This window comes from Rhynchophorus ferrugineus, unplaced genomic scaffold (assembly GCF_030347505.1).
Source record: "Rhynchophorus ferrugineus isolate W39M unplaced genomic scaffold, kcgeb_rfMv2 rfM10, whole genome shotgun sequence".
NCBI classification, from domain to species: domain Eukaryota; kingdom Metazoa; phylum Arthropoda; class Insecta; order Coleoptera; family Curculionidae; genus Rhynchophorus; species Rhynchophorus ferrugineus.
Genome location: NW_027472589.1, coordinates 14640339 through 14660187, shown reverse-complemented (window position 1 = coordinate 14660187; position 19849 = coordinate 14640339). Strand labels below are relative to the sequence as shown.

Sequence of the window (19849 nt, the reverse complement as noted above, 5' to 3'; positions counted from 1 at the left end):
ATTAAGATTCAGCAATCAGATCCAAACACGCGGATATGTGAATCTTCTAACTAGAAGATTCAGGCCTACGGTGGCGAGACTTGTGAAAGAATGCTCGAGTCCAAATTGAGTGAAATTAAGACACTTTTTCAAGAGCTTACCAAGAATAGATGAAGTCTAAGACCACTGAACAGCTAAACTTTTTGCTAAGGTTCTGAACGTAATAAATTCTGCCGCAATACAAAATTGTTAACCGATAGATGCAAGGAAACGATGAATTTTCATTTTGAATTATTTTTCTTTGCCAAAAACTAATAAAATCTTATGAAAATATCGATTATATGGCGAATGCGCTAGGCATTGAAAAATACATGGAAACTAAGCATTATCATGATACAGTATCAGGTCAAGTGAAGAAATTTATAAGGTATTTTTAATTACCGATAAACCGATTATAAACGTTTAAAATTAGATTTGCATACTATTATTAGTAAAAATATTTCACTCCTCAAAAGAAGACAAAGTGAATAATAACTCTTACTTGCGTACGTCTTACTAATATATACATTTTAATATAATTATATTACTCAGCTTTATTACAAATATATACTATATATACTATATAATAAGTATATACTGTGTAAATACTGATTACTAAATTTGTATTGACCACTTAGTCATAATTATTTTAGTTAATACATATCTTTAGATAAACATAATTCCAGATTATATTCTTTTAAACATTCAGATAATATATTTCTATATCTAGAAAATATTTAGATTTACAATTTATATAACCAGTAATACAATGGCTGAATTTAGCTTATACTACCTATTTATAAATGATTATTATCCAATGAAATAACAGAGAAACCGCCATCTTGAATTTCGGTATGGTCCATTTTCGTTTTGCAGTTGTGTCAGTTTTTATCTGAAAGCCCTAAAGACTATCGTCTATTTTTTATAGTTGATTAGTTTTTTCATTGTGTTTTGTGAATTGTCGTTTCATCGAGTTTTCTTTACAGCTTTAGCCCTCATAGACAATATATTTTTTCCAAATTCTAGGTATGATCAATATGGCGACAATTTTCGCTTATACATTGTAGTGTTATTTTCGGATTTTACGCTTCATATATCTTTTAATGATTATTGTTATTTTATTTACAATATATGTACAAATCTATAGGTAATACAATGCTTGGTGCCTATTTTAGGTACAGTCATGAATGAAGGAACGGATTTAGCATCGATCCCGCCTCCTCCTGGAATTTCTCCTCCACCTCTGCCACCTGATGATGCTCCACCATTGCCCCTAATGCCACCAACTATCCCAGAGAATACACAGAATCAAAATAATGCTTGGTCCCGAATCAACTGGAATTACTGTCTAAATAGCTATAATGCTCCATATGTGCACCCTTTCGAATCCTGGGTTTATCCATATTATAACAAAATTCAACCACCTCTACCTCCTAATGGTACAAATAATCAAATGAGTCCACGAGGTGTTGCTCCTTATGGAAATAAACCAATTAGATTCCAGATTAATGGAAAGAGGTTAATTAATCAGAATAGTATGGCTACTGGTTCACCAAATAGTGGGGCTGCTAAGAAAAAGCGAAAGAAAAATAGGAACAATCAAAATAATCAGAATTTCATGTCTCAGTTTACAAATAATTTTAATGCCCCTCCATTACCTCCTCCAGAGGATTTAAATAGTATACCTAAACCAGAGCCGCCACCTGAAATTTTACCTCCTTTGCCTCCAGAGAATCCTCCACTCCCTAGTTTACCCAAAGATGTACCAATGCAGGAGGAACAGAATAAAGCTCCAGCACCACCTCTTCCAACACAAAGGACTCTACAGAATGGTGAAAATCCTGCTGATGATTGGCCCCAAAGTTTAAAAGATTATGTACACAATTGTTATTCCAAGTGTAAAACTACAATTGATAAGAATCAGGTATGCTATAGAGTGAATTAATATGAGGATACATAAATTAAATATTTGAATAATTTAGGTTGAGATTATCTTGAAAGGCAAAATTACAGCAGCATATCAATCTGGTCAATTGCATAAAGATTGGTCACTAGAACCCTTACCAAGTATCCATTCAGAGACCCAAGCAGCTAGGCAACAAGCTGTTCAAGTACCCAAATTTACAGGCCAGGCAAAAATCAGTACTGGGATATTAGCACAATTCCAAAATGCACCCAAAAAGGGTATTTCGGCAGCTTTAGGCGCTAGATTAGGTGGTAGGAATACTTTCAGAGACAAGGATTCCAACAGTTCCAGGTCTAAATCGAGAAGTCCGCGTAGAGGCAGAAGTCTGAGTCGTAGTAGGAGTCGCAGCAGAAGTAGATCGCCGAGAAGACATAAGAAATCAAGGTTAGTTTTCCTGATGTAGTAAAAGTTCAATTGATTTTATGAAAGATTATTTTGTATTTTAGTTCATCGAGTGATTCCAGCAATGAAGATTACAAAACACCTACGAAAATTGGCAAAAAAAATAAATTAGCTGATCGTTTGGGACCGCAAAAAGGTAAGCCAAACAACAAACTGAACAAGAAGCAGAAAATGAAGGAGAAGAAGGCCAGTTTCTATCAGTCGTTCGGGCAAGACGTCGAAGAGAACAGTGAAGTGCTTCAACAAAGAGCTGCACGATTTAATAATGCTAAGTAAGTATTCTGTTAAGGTAAGCACGCACTTGTACTCATCAGAGGAATTTTTTGACATAATACATTCGCTGTATATTTTGATGATTACTTAATTTATTTTTTATATTCTAAGAAATGTATATAAATTACAAATATATAGGTATATAAACCTCTCTCTTGTTTGATAGGCACCATATATAGAAGAGTGGATACCTTATACAGACAAATAATTCACAATTTATTATCATACAATTTGTTACACAGCTGAGTTTTTTAACTAGAGTGCTTTTAATTTTTTATCTTTAAAGATAACAAAATGAGATAAAGCAATAAGGTTTTTCAATAAACTTTTTACTCGAATAAAATTTCAAACTGTGTTAAATTAGATTAGATTGGAATGGCAATTTTAGTATCGGCTGAAGGTTTTCCTATTACAGATTTGGTCTTTGGGCAAAACATGGTAGGCAACTGTTTCTATGGTGTAGTAGTTAGAACATTAAGCTCACGGAGGCTGCGGGTTCGACTCCATTCAGAGCAGCTACTTTCTTTTTTCTAGTCTAGTTGGAACTTTTGTTAAATCACCTACATTAAGTAGCGGGCCCCAATGCCTGAAACAATCCTTATTTTCAATAATTGTTTCTTCATTCCTATTTTTCCTCATACGGGCTGTACTTTTACTTGAGCTATCCATTATAATACTTAATAAAATATCTACGTAATTTATTGAGTAAATATCTAACACTAAAAAGAGCAAAATAAAATATTTTTACAAAAAAAATTGAACCCACTTCAAAAAATAATTAAGGAACTCATTAAAAGTTTTTGTATATAACTGGGCATTATTACATAGATATTTTATTTTAAAAAGTTTTTTTTTGTGTTAAAAGTCTAAGTTTGATTATTTTTTTTCCATTTTAAGTCGGTTCAATTTTTTTTTTGTAAAAATATTTTTTATAACTTTCTAACCTTAATGAAACACACTTTTCCGCGTGTATATGGATTGTGGGTTTCCTATAATTTTTATGCAAATAATTTTTTTATCCCAAAAGGTGGATTTTCTTGATCATCAGAACTGCGTTCCCATTTTATTAATATCACCAAAGGTGCTATAATAAGGAAACAGAGAAGTATAGTAAGTAGTATAAAGTATAGTAAGAGCGTAGAAAAATTACTTTTTTTCGTCCAATATGTTCAAATATATCTTTTTGCGCTACAGTTGGTATGGTTATGGTTGCAAATTTTTCGTTTCGAAAAAACCTACAGGTCGCTACTAATGTTAAATTATTGTCTCTATACTATGAATCTATTACACTCCACCAAAAGGCGTTTGATAGATAAAGTTGTATTACATTCCTTGCATTGTGAAAGATGATAATCCTTCAAAAGATTCACATCATTTTACAGTGTTCCCTATTCTGAGTCGACCATATATCGATAATTTTGTGTCTGCTAGTCCCAGCTATATTTGGATCTTGATAAATTAACAAGTCAATTGAAAAGTCCCCGACCTACCATAGTTTAATAAGATATAATTAAGTTTTTATTATTTCGACGCAATGTAAAATTAACGTGGACAGATTTGGAGCTATTAGTTGAATTTTCCAATCTTTCGTCCATTTGTAGATTTTGTTGACTGCCACTTGCACTTTTTCTATTGCCCTAGGCAGAGATATATCTTGCCATAATAATTGTGTCGTCAGCAAATGTAGTGTTATTTTTTTGTTGTTAGAATGTCAGCAGTGTAGAGCTGATACAGGAGAGGTCCTAAGACGCTACCGTGGAACAGCCCAAATATTAAAAAAACAATATGTAACGAACAAAAATGTTATTCTATTCAGTATTTTTTACAGAATTTTTATCTCACTTAAGCGCCTATCCACAAATTGTTCGAAACTATTATATCACTTTAGGATATTATAAGTAAAGTAGATGGAAGTCCAACATGTTTCTTATGCGTGAAGGACAAAACAAATCTACATTTTCTGCTCTTAGATCAATTTATAAATAAAGAAATATATGACATAGCAAAAAATTCTATCTGCCTGATGAGTACAAATGCGCACTTATATTTAAGTTGTTACACATGATAATGTTTTAATTGTTGCTATTAATTTTAGGAATGGAGGTAATGGTGCGGTAATCCGCTATAAAATAGACTTGGGGGAGTCGAACAGCAACGACCTGGATTGGACGGGCGTGCATATTATTGGCACCTGCCAGGACATTGAGAAATCGTTCCTGCGGTTAACCAAAGCGCCAGAAGCAAGCGATGTCCGTCCAGTTGAGGTCTTGCGCCGTTCCCTTGCCAATATCAAAGAGAAGTGGTTGGAGAAACAGGATTATTACTACGCCTGCGACCAGCTGAAGAGTATTCGGCAGGACTTGACGGTAAATTCTGCATTTATTATTGTCTTAACAAAGTTAAATTTGAACCGTCTTATCTTCTAGGTTCAGGGTATTAGGAATGAGTTTACGGTGCAAGTGTATGAGACTCATGCTCGTATTGCTTTGGAGAAAGGCGATCACGAAGAGTTCAATCAGTGCCAAACTCAATTAAAAGCGCTTTATAACGACATCGGTGGTCAAAATCGTAATGAATTCGTCGCGTATCGTATCCTCTACTTCATCTTCACCAAGAATACTCTCGGTAAGCCCCCTATATACCCACAGTCCCTCCGATCTAACTCGAACGGTTTTTTTGTTTCAGATATAATGACGATTTTAAAATCGCTACCGAAAGAGGATAAATTAGATTCGTCGATTTCGTTCGCGTTAAAAGTCCGGTCCGCATGGGGATCGGGAAATTTCCACAAATTTTTCAGTTTATACCTTACGGCGCCCCTCATGGCCGGGTTCTTAATCGATTGGTTCATCGAGCGGGAACGCAAAGCCTATCTTAAATGCATTATTAAAAGGTAAGTTCATGCTGTCCGGACCGCGGGGACAGGTCACATTTTGACTCGAAACGGTTTTTGTTACTATATATCCAAGAAATTTTACGTCTCTCTTTCAGGTATCTGACGCGTATGTATTTGATTTACTTTAATTAAAACGATACTTTCATGTCGATAGTACTACATTTGTTACGATAATGTGAAAATCACCGACCTTTCATAATTGTTTTTACAGCGCGTACATTGGTTTTTGCTCTTTTCTAACAGATAGTCTAGGATTGGACCAACTCATTTTCGTAAATAAAAACACCAAATTCTCAAGATATGTAAAGAAAGTATATTGGAGAAAAAAGATTTTTGTGTTCTTATTCGTAGCTACTTGAAGAATCAGAGTCGATATTTATATAAAAAATAGTTCATTTCTTCGCCACTTTATATTCATCCAACAGATCACAAACTATTTAGTTCACTTTATCACATTGACCATCATCATTAATTCATAGCCTGCGCACGGAAAAAATGTCTACTTTTAAACCATTGCTGTGGGTGCCTTAGGACTTTGAATACTTTTTCCTAAATCTTTCAGGTCACTCCCATTCGATAGTATCATTATATTTTCTGTTTTTCAGATAGCTCTTTATCGATTATATCTGTGTTTTTAAATTTTCTGCATCTTACACCTAAAAAGTATGTAGAAATTCGTTCACTTTATTCAACAAACGTCCAAACCATTACATCTGCATCTCTGGATACCCCTCGAGTCTAGACTGATTATCGCATTTCTAATACGACTTCGAAAACATAATCTGCTTTAAGCATGGGAATCGGATATTTCGAATATTTGAAGCTTAGAGATCAGACGATAACAATGAACAAGTCTTGGTACCGTAATAATTGGCGAAGTCTAATATTAGCCTTGATTGTAACATAACATCTATTCCACGTTATTACTTCAGACATAATTAGGACGTTAGATCCGATGTATAGAGTATATACATAACGCCTTCCTCTAAAAACTAACGAAGTGAATAAATCTTATATGTCTATATTCTGCCAATTCTTTCCAAGCTCCCTGATATCTCATTTGTATAATTTTTTTAGTAGCACTTGATTAATACATAAATAGGGAAGTTACTCATCTATAGAAACAAAGTAGGCTGTGTTATTATAAAGGATGATTCAACACTAAACCACTGATATCAAATATATTGTCCCATATAGTGGATATTTTCTTTTGCATAATATTAAACGTATTTTTTAGAACTATGTGCAAAAGCACTGTTAAGAGATTGAAAGATTTTTAACATTATGGATATGTTGATTACTGTATTTCTTTTTTAACAAAGTTAAAACACTAAGTGAATAATTTTTGCGTATAATCAGTAATTGTAGTACTATTTTAGAAAATCTTATTAAAAACACGACGTGCCTGGATAAACATCGATTACTTTTTAAAATTCCGGTAACCGACAGAAATAATCGATGTATATAAAGAGCACCCTCGAACCCGTCAAGGGACCCCATTAACATTAACCCAATTTTTTTGTGTTTAGCTATCGGCAGACGATCAATGTGGAATTCCTAACGAAAGAGTTCGCTTTCAAAACAGTGGAGGAGTGTGTCGAGTTCTTAGATCCCTTCGGCTTGGTGTTTACGGACGAGGGCCGGAAATTTATCGATTGCAAAAACAGTATGAGCTCTCTGGGTAACTTCTGAGCAAGAAGTGTATGTATGTGTAGTGCTTTGTCGTAAACCAGTGCCAACCCCGCAAAATCCCTTCCCCGAATGATAGCGGGGGGATGATTCGTCTCCAAGCGGGGGCAACGGGCGGTTTTTTCTACGAGAAAATGTTTTTCTTCAAAGGCTAGTGATAGTTCTTAAGGTGATTCTCGTCGATTTTAAACGGTCCAATGGTGAACCAGTTCGTCTGATATTGGTCTCGTTATCATTTCCTACCTGCTAATAGGAATGTATTAATTGGTTTACACGTTTCGTTCTTCAACAAGGAATCTCGTTGATATTAAATTGGACAGGACTACGTCTTTCCTGGGTCGAAGCTACAAGGATGTTTGTTTTTATATTAAAAAGTACTAGGAGAAAGTTATATACATAAATATTATGTAATGATTAATTAATTAAAGTATACCTAATAGGTCTTAATAAACAATGAACATTTAAAGGATTTTATTTATTTTAGGACCCCGACCACCGTGTTTTGTTTCTAAATCAAACGACCAAATACTTTAAACAATATATTTTTCGTGCGCTGTAAACTTACTAATCAATTTTCTATATAATTGTATTCCAACGCAATGTAAACTACAAACTCATAGTAATAAACATACAAAAAAAAATCCTAACGAGTATCTAAAAATACGTTTATATTTTTATATTTTCTATTCAAGAAAAGTAATAAATTATAAACACGGATGATAAAACTCATACGAGATGCTGGTGAGAAGCAGTCGAGATCGTTAGCCTTTGCTCAATTTGACGAATTTCTCAAAAGCTGCCTGAATCTCTTCGTCCATTTCGGGTTCTGGATTACAAAGAGCATCAGGATCGTCGTCATCGTCACTGTAAATCATTAAGTGGCTTTGTAATACAGATTTTTTAGGTTGTACCTAACATGACCATACATCCTCCTTTTGCGGAGATAGACCAAGTGAACTTGCTAAGAAGTGGAGATTGTTATCCAGTTGATAAATTTATTCCGAGTAGTCTTTGAAAGAGTTTTGTAGTTAAATAAACAAAGAACCTCCGAAACTATTAAATTAGTAAAGTTTGTAAGCTGTGTTAAGCATCATAAGTAAAGCCCTACAAGTTTAAAAAAAAATATATTGAAAAAATCCCTGCCTGAATTATACACAATATTTTAAGCAAATATAGGAAAGTACTCTTCATCAAGCTGTATTAAAAATCAAGGAACAAAACGTGTCTGCAATAAAGGTTTATGAAGAAAAGTGATCCATCGTCAAGATAATTTGGTACTTAAAAATAATACATTTTTTTCCTTCCCCACTGGTTAAATTCGCAAAAAAAATACAGACGCAGTATGTAAAAAATAAAATAAGTGTAAAACAGATGATATTTGGACTTACTTCCAAACTAACCATCTCAACTTCATATAACTATTGAGTATGTCTTGTCTGTATTGAAGTACATCTGTTGAATTTTTTCTATGTTAAATCAGTGACAAATCAAATAAAAATAGGTGGTCACGTTAGTTGTACCCAATAGTGAATTATGATTGTATCATTTAACAAGTTACTAAAAATATTAAGAATATACCTCAAAAATTCACCGTTAGTCGCATGTACGGCCAAAAATTCATTTTCCTCGTTAGTTAATATTTCACCATTTGTTTCATATAAGATTCCTTTAACCATTTCTTCATAGTCTTGATCAAATTCTGAAGAACTGCTATAAATTTTAAGTATTGATACATTAATTGTACCTTTGAATGCATTTTGTACATGTTAACTCACTCAGAACTTTGCGATGACTCCATTGGTCCCCTACCCCAGTTTGATTCTCTTAGATTTAGCACAGAATTAAGTAATATTAGTGCTGAACCATCATTCATAGAATTTTTTAGAGATCTTAGTTTCAAAAATAGCTCATCTAAAGCTTGTTTGTTATTTTCTTCCAAGGAAAAACCAGTCAACTATAAAAAATTTTATATCTAGTATTTAAAAAATTGTTTCATAAAAATAATGTTACTTTTAAAGCTTGGCAGACACATTTGATATTGTCTTCGCCTCTAGATATTAATAATTTCTGAAAAGATTCTATGAGTAAAGCTCCATAGACACTATCATGGGGTAAATGTATATACAGTTCTGCAATGAACAGTACAACATTTTGTTGTCTTGGATTTTCTTGAAGAGCTTTTTTACATTTTAAATGAAGATCTGCTCTGAATTCTGGACATCGTTGTTCAACATACCAACAAAGCCTTGCTCCAGTATAACGAAAATTTGGACAAATAATTGCCTGTAAAATTGGTGTAAAAATGTGCAAATTAAGCAAAAGTAAATAATGTTACCTCATTAACTAAAAGTTGTGTTATATCTGACATAGCAATAATATCATTAAAATATGGATAAATTGTCTCCATAAATATTATAAGTAAATCATCAAACTGTCCTGGATAGTTTGTAAGGGAAGAAATGATCTGTTTAAGTCTCATCATATCTACAGAGTCATAATCTGTACTTTGGGATGACTCATTTTGAGTATTTGAAATTGTAAACTACAACAGATATACAATAATATATAAATACAAGTGAACTATGTGATACCTCATGGCTAATTTCGTTCCGTAGTTTGCTGAGTCTATTCTGTGCAGTATTTTTTATAGGTTTTGGGTTATGGTGTGCCATTTGATCAGATCCATTTCTGTTAGCTCGCGGTATGAATTCTGGAGCATCTGGTTTTAAGTCCGATTGTAAAACATTAAATTTAATTGTTTGACTGGAAGAAGCGCCCGTCTGTTGATTGTTTGTATCTGTTCTTGCGTTAGGCAATCTTAATGATTCTTGAACTTCAGATTTGTGCCACAAAGGGGTAGCGGAATACGGTTTATCGCCCATATTTACGACATGTGATTAACTATTTTAAATGTAACTTATTACAGAGTACATATCCACGAACGCAAACACAACAATAATTCTACAACGGCGCAAAATCCTTAGAAAGCGGACATTTGTGATGTGTCAAAGATTCTAGGTTATGAATAAAAATAGAGCTATAAATAAAATATTAGATCTTCTCATTCAAAGTCTACTTTATTTTATCAAAAAAAAAACAAATTAAATTTAACCTCTAGTAATTAAAACATAAATTTCATTAAACTATTTAAAATAGGCACATTAATTTGATACTTCTATGGTATAATTAATTTTTTTGTCATCATTAGCGCCCTCTCGAGTAAAGGTGCGTAATATGAAGTTAAGACTTGACATGGTTGACATTTTTCACTGATATAACTTACGTCTTTTAGTGAGTTTTATTATCAGATATTTATTTTTATTTCTGAAAATGTGATGGCATATAAATTGTCTGGTTTGTAGAGTTTTGTTGTCATTTAAATAAGTGAAATATGTAAAATTTGAAGTGCAGAATAGGTTTATGTGACGTCTAAAGGAATGTTTTGTTTCCTCGTTTGAAAACATGAAATATTTCTGCATGTGAACGTCGAAAGTAGGAAAAGGGTCTCTTTTCTAAAATTTATACATAAAAATCATAATGTTACACATCAACTCTTCTATCGTCTGGTTCTTTTTATCTATTATATGTCTTCATGTTATTGGTAAGTTATTTAGTCAATTTTTTTCAATTATATTAATAGTCTCGTAATTACACTTTAATTTTCTAGGATTTGACATAAAAACATCTATTATTATATGAGTACATATTATATAGTAATAAAATAATTTTTTTCAATACAAACTAACTTAATGTCTTCGATCAAATGTTAAACATATATTACAATCCTCAAAAAAATATATTTTTGTTTGTAGGAGTATGGTCATTATTATGCAAATGTGATTTATGTAAAGATGACAATTATACTTGTTCCACAGATGGATATTGTTTTACATCAGTGCAAAGAAAGAAAAATTCTGACAAGCTTATATATAATTATAGGTAAGTGCTTTAATTATAGGTTTATACTACTTGTTTTTAGATTAAAAAAAAACATATATTGATTGGTTTTGTTATTAATGTATAAAGAAACCAAATAAATAGTAAGACAGCAGATTAATCATGATAATGTTGACCCCCATACATATATATATATATATATATATATATATATATATATATATATATATATATATATATATATATATATATATATATATAATTCTTGCATTTTAATATATTGAATTATTGTTATTAATTCGTTACATTATCAAGATTAATGAAATATTTTAATCTATCTAATAATTACCTCACATGTTGTTTAAAAATACATGTAATATTTTTGTAAACAAAGTACTTGAAATATTTGTTATTGCTGTTTTATCAGTTAATAACTACTAATAATGTAGCTTATGATCCATTATAGCTGAATTTGTTCTCGAATAGGAAACATTTCATGTTCCTTTTATTGAATTGGTATGCCAGTTACCCTAAATATCCTGTCTATAATCCTTGAAATTTGTTTCTATCCACTGCGTTTGTTTTACCCTCACAATGATTTAGAAATCAAAAGCATCTATCATCTTACACATATTTTCACTTAGCTGTTCTTTAATAATAATAGCAAATTGTTGATCAGTTTTAAAATATTTACATATTAGTGAAAGCTGTAATTGTGGAGTACCAAAAATTGAATTAATAGGCATTTTATTCTTTTAATTTTTAAATAAAAACTAATGGTAAGGAAAAATAGGGGAAGTATGTCCACTTGATAAATAGTTGTGTCATTGTTGCTCAATTGTTTTATGAATAATATGTTTAGGACAAAATCAGAACGTGTTTAATTTAAAATAATATTGTTATGTACAATATCAATATGTTGTTTGTACTGTAAGATAGATAATTTCATTGAAATTAAACAAATTTTACCCTAAATATATTTCGTAATGTGCGTTTTGTATATTTGGATTTTATTAATTCATCGCCATAGCTAAATTATTTAATAGTTTCAAAATAAAAAAATCTAATTCTAAATCGGGCTGTTGGGTTCAACTGACACTATATTAATGCAATAAATTAAGCTTTATGGGGAACGTAAATAGTTCTTCGGTTAATATATTTTAATTACTTACTAAATTAAATTAAGATTTTGTTGTTTTGTTTCCATAATACATATATATATACATACAGGGTTTTTCAATAAAATCCTATGAATCCATATGAAAAATCCTTTTACATGATGATGATCTATTGAAATTGATATAGGAAAATGAAAATATAAGATTTATAAATGAGTTTCTCATAATTGAAGATATTGGATAGTTAATAAATTACCAAATTAAAAAAAATCTGTTCGAAATTGACATCTATTCCTAAGAAAATTGTTCCTTATCAATGAAAGGTATAAATACTTTCGAATTTAACAACAAACATAAACACTTGAAATTAATCTCCAATAATTAGGATTTTCGAGTATTTTCTAGAACGTTTTCTTCATTTATTTCATTGACGTAAAAAAACTTAAAAATACTTTATTGAAAAAGGAATACTTGATGTGACACTGAAAATTATTGGCAGGAATTTTTTTCTTATTACGTCACTAATAAAGTTATTATGCATACAATTTAGCAAACATTTGAGTTCCTGTTGGTCTTGATAAAATAAAATGGTGATTTTTAACCCAAAAAAAGTACGTACATAGTAAATCTAAATCTATGGAAAAGGAAATCTATAGTAAATCTAAGGAATTTAACGATAAACCGTGGGAATTATCAATAGGGGAAATTAAGGTTGTTTTTTTAATATCTTTGCGATAGGAGCTTTGATTGGTTTCCGTGATAGGCCATGATCGAAGTCAAAATTTTAGTGTTTTATCCGAATTCATAGAAAATGAATGCTGGGTTTTTAATTGCAAATATTTGTATATAGATTATTAATTTTTCAATGTATTCCCATGTCTAGCGGATACTTTTTTCCGCCTTTCTGGAAGCATGTCAAAGTCGAAGACGCAGCATCTCAGCTCATTTTGGGGTGTATTTATATCAGTGGAAGTTTTTCTCATACAAATGATAATGTGGCGTGACATTTGTTACTAATTTAAAGATTAAGAGCAGTTTGGAATGTTAAAAAAATATAATTTTGATTACATCTCATTTTGGGGATATAAAACATGATTTTTTTTTGTTTCAAGGAATATGGGATTTAAAGTGCGATTGTTGTGCAAAATCAACTATCAGGTGGTTGGATCAATTTAGCTACCAATCAAGCCACGTCTTTTCATTCTACAGGAAGCTCCATTGCTATATCGTTTGCCCCAGATATTCCATCTTTTGTGACAAGTTAAAATCTCGAATGAGATTACTCACTTTCGATAGGACAAAATATATACAGTAGATGATATTTCCAAGATATTCTGTAGTTGATCATCGCATAGTTTAGGTAGATACATACTTTTAGCAGATTTTTAATAGTGGTAAAAAAATCACCATTTGCTTAACATTGAATACATTTCGGCAATTATTTTCTTTGAATTCAGAAGGAAAACTAAAATTTCGGACAAGTAGCATTTGTTCTTAATAATAATTCGAGGGGAAATTATTAGGATTTCTAAATAAATCTTAATGAGAGGGCTTTAGCACGAATGCGGTTACAAAATTGAACATATTTTAATCATATATATCGTAAATCCCTCAAAATTGATTCATAGTCTTAGTAGATATATACGAAAGTGGAAATTTAATAAGTAACGTAGATGTTTTATACAATCTTCACGGTCAAAGCTGGTGATGCTGCCGATTTGAAATTTAAAATACGCGGCTTATTTTTATAAAACGTAATCTGATGCCTTGTTTTTGTTTTATGGTAATAAGGCACCTATAAAGCTAATTTATAACACGTTGTTGTTTGAATAATTTCTGGCTTATTTTGTATCGTTCAGGTCAGAGATGCTGTATTCAAAAATATACAGCCATGTCGAATGATGTGACAGACTATAGGTGAACAAGATGTAGTATGTGATTGGCTAGTTGAGCGCATGCGCACTTAAATAAAGGGAATAACTTCAATTTCGTTTGATTATGTTTGACGTTTTTATTGTTTACATCAATCAATAGATACTTATAATAAGTTGTTCGAATTTGCTAATATGCTTTTCTTTTTCACTAATTAACTTAAAATAATATAAATAAAAGATTTTAACAGTGATATTAAAAATAAAATAAGGTAAATATGTATTTCAATGGTATTTTTCAATTTTCAATGGTGTATTTCAATATCGAAGTAGCAGCATCGATATATTCAATTATGTATGTTCATATATTATTGACGTATTTCCTTAGCATTTGGTTTTTTCACATGACCAATGAACTCTAAATATACCTGTACGTCTGGACTCTTCTGTTGGAACTTCATATTTTTTTTATCTACCAGTAATATTTAGTATCCATGTACTGTACAACTATGTACATTATGGGCTGTGTCAGTAGCCATTCCTTATCTATTGTTATCAAATGTACATGCTTACACAACATTTTTTTAGTAACCACAAGGAACAATAACACTAATATTGATATATGTCCAACGTCACCACGTATTCGATTATACCCATATAATTCGTCTTGAAGAACGAGAAATGATTCAAGTCATAGAATAATATAGTCTATTCAAAGTTATTTTGTACATACGTCATTTAAATTTATGACGTCAAAAAGTCGCATTGTTGCACAACTAAAAAGTGCAGTTTGGCTTTGGCATACAACAAAATTTTAATCTAAATAAAATGTTATCAAATACAATTTATTTTAACATTATAGTACATCTGAAAATTACAGTTAATTATGCAGCCACAATAGTTTATAGGTTAGAGTTATAACCTCTTACCACTATTGCTTTGAGGAATTTTGCATACGTCTGACAACCAGACGACTTTGACAGGCTCATTCGTTAATCGTTATATCGTTATTCCTTCATTCGTTAATGTATTGCCTGCCGCAATTTGTAAATTCGTTTTAGAATCAGACAATATTTTCCTTCTCATTTTATTCTAGTTAGGAGACATGGATGGCGGCGTGCATTGGCTGTTTTATTGGAAGGGCTATATGCATTCTTCAGCTAAAAACGAAAAGCAAATAGAATTGTAATGACTAAAATTACATTTAACATTATCTGTCATTATGTGAGCTTCGAATATTAGCCTATCCTGGCAATTTTGTTGGTGTTGCGACATCTAGAATATATTATAATATTTATTCATATTTTAATTTTAGTTAGATTTTGGAATGAATTTTATACGAATAGTATATAATATAGAGCATATTCAAGGTTTTTTTATACATACGTTATCAAGATGTTTAATGTATTACCTGCCCCAGTTTGTAAATTCGTTTCAGCATCAGGCAATATTTTCCTTCTCATTTTATTCTAGTTAAAACGAGACACAATGTTGTCTGATTATTCCGAACACGTAAACGAATGAGCCTGTCAAAGTCGTCCAGTTGTCAGATGTATACAAAATTTTTGAAAGCAATAGTGATAAGAAGTTAGAACTCTAACCTATAAAATATTGTGGCTGTATAGTTACCTGTAGTTTTTAGATGTACTATAATGTTAAAACAAATGATATTTGATAACATTTTTGTTCAGTTATTTTATGTAGATTAGAATTTTGTTGTATGTCAAACATTGCGACGTTTTGACGTCTCAAATTTAGATAACGTTTGTACAAAATAACTTTGAATAGACTATATTAACAGATACTGGGATTAACACATATTTATAAACTCAACTTGCTGTCTCAGGTTCGCTATAATTTTTAATAATTTTCTCCATTACTAATAAAACACTAGTGTTTTGTTATTTTTCTATGAATTTCATAAAAGTTTCACAACTATACATAACAAACTAGTAAACAAATAAAAACATAACTAAAAGAGCCAATTATATAGGATATCTTGTTCACAGAGATAAAGATATATTCCCGGATTTATCAATTGATCAGTGTTTTAATTAGGCAATTAATGAATCGTTTAGACATATGTATTGTTACGTATTTTGTATGAAAAGTTCCACATAAATGCAGCGAATTGATTGGTTGGTTTAAAGATGCCTAGACCGGAAGAACTTTTTACCCCCCGAACATCATAGGGGTTGCGAGTCGAAAGAGGCCCGTTGCTGTTGGGCCGCGGACTATTGCAACGCACAAATCATCATCGACCAATTCCAGGACCAGGAGTCCTTAGCGCAGAGTCAAGGTAACGGAAGAAGAGTGTGCCCGCCAACCACAGCCCCCCATTCCAAAGTGTTTTTTTTTTAATGAGTCCAACTTGTCCCGTTTCTTTGAAAACATTAACCAACTAAATACTAACATTCGCTCCCGCTACTTTGGATGTTCTGAGGGCGCTGACGTCTTCCGAACGTCACAAAGATGGCGTCAATAACGAAAGCTATGATTGAATTTTTTTTCAGTTTTTTTTTCTTTTTTTTTTGATTTTGATTTTGTTTTTCGAGCGTAGATTCTTGTTGCTTAATTCTCACAGTAACTCTACTAATACCAATCTCTACCGTTACTAATTATATATAACATCGCGCCCGGAAAGACGTTTTTTTTTTCTAAACTACACTGTCCTGTAGAATCGTTCTCGAAATCGATATTATTGCAAATATGATATTTCTCAGAACCGATCGACCACAAACAAGGCATAATTTTCATTTAGATATTTATTCATATTCCCGTGATAGTTGTTCTGCAATTCTGAAGTTCAACCGGACGAGAACCGAGTGTGAATGCGGATTTTTTTTTCGCTCGCCCCGTTGACTTTTGGATTTTCTTTTGTTTTCGAGCACACGTCGATTTTTCTAGTTTTCGGACGGGTTCTAAAGGTAGTCTCTCGCGTTACGATTATTATGAGTTGTCGATCGGTTACGCAACGTGTTTATGAACATTTTGACCTTCTCCGTTGTGTTTTGAATAACGAGAAGATACGACCGCCATTGTACTTGTTATTTCTTCGGGTTCTCTTATTTATAGAATTGCTCTTATCTAGTTTTTTTTTAATGCGATTCGTACCGACCATGCCCTTTACCTATTTTATTCCTTTCTAAGTCCCCCCGTCCGTTACTGGCTATACCAAAACTTTGTTTTTTATTACAGGATATTGTATTGTCAGATAATAGTAACACGTAAATAGTACTTAAGACATGCAAGAAACGAGGTTTTTCTCTGATGACGTTTTTATTTGAACACACGTGTCGAGACTCAGAGATAAATAATCGTATGTTGTATTAATTCTGATGGTGCATCCATTCTTATAATTAGTTATAACAGGTTTGTGGTGTTCCATTTAAACATTTTACGTAAATATTAAGTATGGGGAAAAATAACTCGTAGTTCAATATATTAAGTGCGGGAAAACCTAATTCACTTTTTCAAAATTTGTATTTTGTTAAAGCAAATTTCAATTATATAAGATGTACAAAAAGTTTAAGTTTTTTTTTAATTTGGGAAATTGATAGAACGTTTTTAATTAAAAGTATCCACCATCGTTTTGTTATTGATTTTTCGTTGAAAATTTCTTTACCTTTTTGTGACTTCTTCGTAAGAGTTGAAGTGCTGCTCGGCCAAGCCATGGGTGGGAGCCTAAGGAGGGTGGAAGCAGTTGTCTCGCTAGTGGTGGTTTCGTAAGCTAGAGTGGCTCACAGTAGATCGTTAAACTGATTCCATTATAATTGATCCAATTTCCTTCGTTTTCAATCATTTCTATAACCTTAAGATTGTTTGAAATTGCTTGTTGAGGTGTCAGCGATCTCTCTTTGGATTTGATATGAATTTTCATCTACTAACGACTCCCAGCTAAGCGCCATCAAGTTCTTTGATACTGATGGCAGAATCGATGGAGCATGTTTCAACATATGCTTTACGCTGCAATCAGCGGCACATTCATATAAAACTATATATATATATATATATATATATATATATATATATATATATATATATATATATATATATATTCATATAAGAATATATTCAAACAAAAGTAACTACTACTATTACTACTTTTCCTATGTGCTTGGATTAATTAACAAGCAAGACGAGTGCGAGAAAATACATCAGTATGTATTCCTCAATTATAAAATTATAATTATTTATTAATTATTAACTTATAGCTATAGTTTACACTAATAATACACACTAAATGTTCACACAAGTTCGTATGGTTTTGTTCGTTTCAATCTCCTGACATCCTGCGCGTTGTCCAGCAGTTGTATTGCTTCCACGTTAGTATGATTTAGTAATATTTCGTGTTTCAAGGCGAAATCCTGCACAACTTCGCAAATCCATTTGATTTCCAGGTCATCGTGCAGTTCTTCATTGGTTACATAGCGATAGGCATTGATAATCAATCGAAGAACCTTGTTTTGACAGCGCTGTATGACTAACTGATTTGAATTTTTAGTGCAACTCCATATTTGCACCCCATAGGTCCAAATTGGCTTTATAATTGTATTATAGATCAACCTCTTTGATTTTAGATCAAGTTGAGAGTATCTTCCGACTAACCAGTATAGTTGTTTTATTTTGGTTCTAATGTGTTTGGGCTTTTTGTCTAACGTGAGGATAAAAAATGTTCTATACACTTTGATGAAATGACACGTCCTTATCTTATTTTGAAAATAAAATGATGATGCTTGTGTCAAACTTGATTGTATTTTCCTTTTTTACCCTAAATATATTAAAATATATTAAATGATGCATGTAAACAACTGTTATGGTGGGTACAGATCTGAGTATTCGGCTCGAACTGATTCGGCGGATTCACAGACAACATAAGAGACATAATCAATACGCCGAATCCGTTCGAACCGAATATTCAGATCCGTATCCACCATTAGATTTGACGATTTTGACATTTCTGTCCATGAAATACCAATTCACCATTTAGTATTCTCGAAATCATCGAAATTCTCGACATTCCTTACTCTTATTGTTGGGTTTGAATAAATCTGCTGCCGAAGCCCATCAAACACGTTTAGAATCTTATGGTGATGCTGCTCCATCATACCCCGATTGTCGGTTTCAGTTTCAGCGATTTAAAATTGTTTTGATGTCAATGTGTTACTTTTTGTAAGAACAGTCTGGAGAATCAAATCAGCCCCAAATGATTTTCAGGAATCAGTTTCTCGTATAACATAATAGTGGATTTACTACGATAATCCCAAACTCAGGGTTAGTCTAGGAGAACCAACCACATCAACAAGAAAGCGGAATATTTATATTCATAAAGACATTTGGTGCATATGATGGGATCATCAAGGTGTAGTGTATTACGATCTGCTAAAACCAAATAAAATTGTTACTACATACGTCTGCAGATGTCATTTGAAGCAATTGATTGACGTATTGCTGCAAGAAAATACCAGCAATAGCGATTAACAGGCGCAAAGTCATTCTCATGCAAAGCAACGCTCGACCGGTCTTGTGAAAGGTTGAGGAGACACTGTTGCAACTTGAATGGGAAATCCTCTCGAACCCAGCGTACTCACCAAACATAGAGCTTTCTGATTACTACTTGATCAGATCTAAACAGTATTGGCACACGCGATAATGGATGATTTGATCGCTAAACCAACATTGTTCTTTCCAGAAGTTACCAGAAATATGGAAAAAGATT

General features: G+C 32.1%; 3 protein-coding genes across 14 annotated transcripts in view; 2 read left to right on the top strand and 1 right to left on the bottom strand.

Moving 5' to 3' along the window:
• Positions 1 to 806: 806 nt before the first annotated feature.
• Positions 807 to 7710, top strand: LOC143204135 (leukocyte receptor cluster member 8). Of its 2 annotated transcripts, none has more exons than XM_076416597.1 (8): positions 807 to 870; positions 1194 to 1942; positions 2001 to 2368; positions 2431 to 2658; positions 4755 to 5025; positions 5086 to 5284; positions 5345 to 5552; positions 7085 to 7710. In XM_076416597.1, exons 2-8 carry the CDS (start codon positions 1202 to 1204, stop codon positions 7245 to 7247), a joined length of 2178 nt encoding a protein of 725 aa, XP_076272712.1. In that variant the 5' UTR covers positions 807 to 870; positions 1194 to 1201; the 3' UTR covers positions 7248 to 7710. The 2 variants fall into 2 exon arrangements, with proteins under 2 accessions (XP_076272712.1, XP_076272711.1); XM_076416596.1 differs by having other exon boundaries at positions 831 to 1044.
• A 60-nt stretch (positions 7711 to 7770) lies between these two features.
• Paip1 (Poly(A) binding protein interacting protein 1) lies at positions 7771 to 10257 on the bottom strand. Of its 2 annotated transcripts, none has more exons than XM_076416624.1 (6): positions 9836 to 10257; positions 9580 to 9786; positions 9255 to 9527; positions 9020 to 9198; positions 8823 to 8954; positions 7771 to 8108 (listed from the first exon to the last, which is right to left on the bottom strand). In XM_076416624.1, exons 1-6 carry the CDS (start codon positions 10124 to 10126, stop codon positions 8006 to 8008), a joined length of 1185 nt encoding a protein of 394 aa, XP_076272739.1. In that variant the 5' UTR covers positions 10127 to 10257; the 3' UTR covers positions 7771 to 8005. The 2 variants fall into 2 exon arrangements, with proteins under 2 accessions (XP_076272739.1, XP_076272740.1); XM_076416625.1 differs by having other exon boundaries at positions 8823 to 8951.
• Positions 10258 to 10433: 176 nt separating this feature from the next.
• Positions 10434 to 19849, top strand: part of babo (TGF-beta receptor type-1 babo) — a 33801-nt gene continuing 24385 nt past the window's right edge. For 3 of the 10 annotated variants that reach the window (XM_076416616.1, XM_076416614.1, XM_076416612.1), the window contains exons 1-2: positions 10466 to 10845; positions 11057 to 11183. In XM_076416616.1, coding sequence (XP_076272731.1) covers positions 10782 to 10845; positions 11057 to 11183 — 191 coding nt within the window. In that variant the 5' untranslated portion in view covers positions 10466 to 10781. Of the gene's footprint in view, positions 10846 to 11050; positions 11184 to 16280; positions 16430 to 19849 lie in introns of those variants that run through there. The other 7 variants (XM_076416610.1, XM_076416615.1, XM_076416613.1 and 4 more) reach the window with 6 other exon arrangements.